General features: G+C 46.3%; 1 protein-coding gene across 1 annotated transcript; it reads right to left on the bottom strand.

Annotated features, from left to right (window-relative positions):
- Positions 1 to 649, bottom strand: LOC137712291 (uncharacterized). Its single transcript, XM_088683929.1, has 2 exons — positions 385 to 649; positions 1 to 338 (listed from the first exon to the last, which is right to left on the bottom strand). Exons 1-2 carry the CDS (start codon positions 647 to 649, stop codon positions 1 to 3), a joined length of 603 nt encoding a protein of 200 aa, XP_088540055.1.
- Positions 650 to 2406: the final 1757 nt, after the last annotated feature.

Raw genomic sequence — 2406 nt, 5'->3', positions numbered from 1 at the left:
TCAAGCAGTGATGAAGGCTTTTCTGAGGACTAAGTCTCCTGGTGGAACTGCCGGATTGTTGCCCTCTTGTTGTAGCTGAAGATGAGCTGCTATTGATAGGCCGCTGATAACCTTATCGCGCTTTTTCTTTGCCAAGTTTAAGTTGGTGGCCATTTCATTTTCGTTCTGCTCAAGGTTTGGTAGTACAGTGTTGATGCTTGACATTACGATGTTGGGATGAATGATCACCTCATAACCATATGCCAGGGAGAATGGAGTTTTGCCCGTTGCTCGTCTTTTGGTGGTGCGATATGCCCATAGAACACTAGGAAGCTCGTCTGGCCACTTGCCCTTCTTGTCTGAGAGGGTCTTTTTAAGGCGATTGAGGATGGTATTATTGGATACCTCGACCTACTCGGTGCCCTATAGGTATCGGGGCATGGACATGTACTGCTTGATGCCATATTTTATGAAGAGCTTTGCCCATGAATTGCTGACTATTATCGGTGACGATGAAGTGTGAGATGCCGAAGTGGCAGATGATGTTCTTCCATATGAAACGTTCTATGTCCATCTGGGTCATTGTAGACATGGGTTTAGGTTCGACCCATTTTGTGAAGTAGTCGATTGCTACGATCATCATGCTTCTGTCCCAAGTAGCAAGCGACATTGGTCTTACCAAGTCAATCGCCCATTACATGAATGGCTAAGGGCTCGTCTGAAGGTGGAGTCTGGTAGGTAGTGAGGGCACGGGCTTGAAGCGCTAGCAGCTGTCACACATTTGCACATATTCCTTGGCGTCTTGATGCATGGTTGGCTAGTAATAGCTAGCGTTAAAAGCTTTTTGTGCCAAGAAGCAGCCTCCAAAGTGGTTTCCACAGATGCATTCGTGGATTGAACTAAGAATTTTCAGGTCGTCGGGATATGATAGGCAGCGGAGATGTGGTCCTAAGAAGAATCTTCGAACGAGGATGCCATTCCACATGTAGTAGCATGTTACCTTCATCTGGAGCTTTCTGGACTCTATCTGTCTGGGGAAAGTGTTCCATTAACTATGTAGTCGATGATGAGATTTTGCCAACTCAGGGTTATGCTGATCTGCGCCACCTCGACTGCTGGTTCCTCATCTATGCTTGGATTGTCCAAGTACTCGACTAGGATGGAGCATTTGAGCTGATGCTCAAGTGCGGACCCTAGGCTTGCTAGTGCGTCTGCGTGGGCATTTTCTACTCGTGGAACCTAAGTGAGTGTGCAGGCTTGGAATGTCGCTAGCTGCTCTTATACCTTCTAAAGGTATTGGGCCATCATTGGATGTTCTGCTGCGTATTCCCTTAAAGTTTGGTTGGTGATCAGCTGGGAATCAGAATAAATCACGAGCTTCATCATTGCTAGGTCTTTCACTAATTAAAGACCTATTAGTAGGGCTTCATACTCTGCTTCGTTGCTTGACGCCTTGAAGCTTAGAATGATCATTTGCTCAAGCATCAAACCATCTGGAATAGTAAAAACTAGGCCTGCCCTCGATCCCTGGTAGTTGGATGATACGTTGTCATGTAAGCGTCAGAAATCTCCTTGATGCGGCTACGGTGTGCTCGGTTGTCTTTGGGGTATTTATGGGCTGAGTTGTTGTGTTCGTCGAAATGTCCGCCATTAATGTCGTGCAATTGGATTGTGCGGAATATCACGTCATGACGATGATTGTGTACATCTGATGGTACGATCTGAGCTTCTAGGTTGCAACAACTAGCGCCAAAATCAAAGTTTTGATTTTCAAGTATCTAGTTTCCGCATCGAGGAGAGCTTTTGAACTGTGGAATACTGGTGGTCAGGCCCCCAGCTCTTCTCGTATGAGGGTAGAGCTCATTGCGGCTCAGATATCACGTCATAGATGCATAGATCATTCGCTGCTTCTGGCTTGGATTGGTCGGTAGGTCGCGAGAGGAATCGGTTGAGTGCAGCTACTCGTCAGGTCAGACCTTGAATCTTCTTGAGAGTGGTGAGAGACTTTATATCTAGGATCACTTAGATCTTCTTTGGATGCTCATTTGGCGTGGTCTGACCACTGCTTAGGGTTAAGAAAGATGTGCTCGGCATCTTCTTTGGGTTTCCATCCTAATTCATCTGCTAAGGCATTGTCGACCTTGACGCCATCTTCCTGACCTGCCTGCTATGATTGCTATTCGGTGGAGATAAAATTATCTTTCTGTACTTCAGCTGCTACTGTTTGGGCAAAAGATTTTTTCTTCGACTCATTCAGAACTTGGTGTACGACTTGGGTGTCGTGCCTCATTTCGTCGGGGATCGGTCCCTGCGTCTGCTTTCTGGCTTGTTTTTGTTGTTGAACGGTTTATCACATGCTTTATTTTAAGATGGCTTTGCATCTTTGCGCGACTGTTCAGGCGGTTTTTGGGAGCGCTTTTCCTTATC

The sequence above is a fragment of the Pyrus communis genome, chromosome 14, assembly GCF_041283825.1.
Source record: "Pyrus communis isolate YQ-2024b chromosome 14, ASM4128382v1, whole genome shotgun sequence".
Taxonomy (NCBI): Eukaryota; Viridiplantae; Streptophyta; class Magnoliopsida; order Rosales; family Rosaceae; genus Pyrus; species Pyrus communis.
Note: the sequence above shows the minus strand (reverse complement) of the source record. Positions and strands in the feature narration are given on the sequence as shown.

Coding starts and splice junctions, on each gene's coding strand:
- LOC137712291 (XM_088683929.1), bottom strand. CDS start 649: ATGTCGCTTGCTACTTGGGACAGAAGCATGATGATCGTAGCAATCGAC. Junction 339..384: donor AGGGCACCGAGTAGGTCGAG/GTATCCAATAAT, acceptor AGACCCTCTCAG/ACAAGAAGGGCAAGTGGCCA.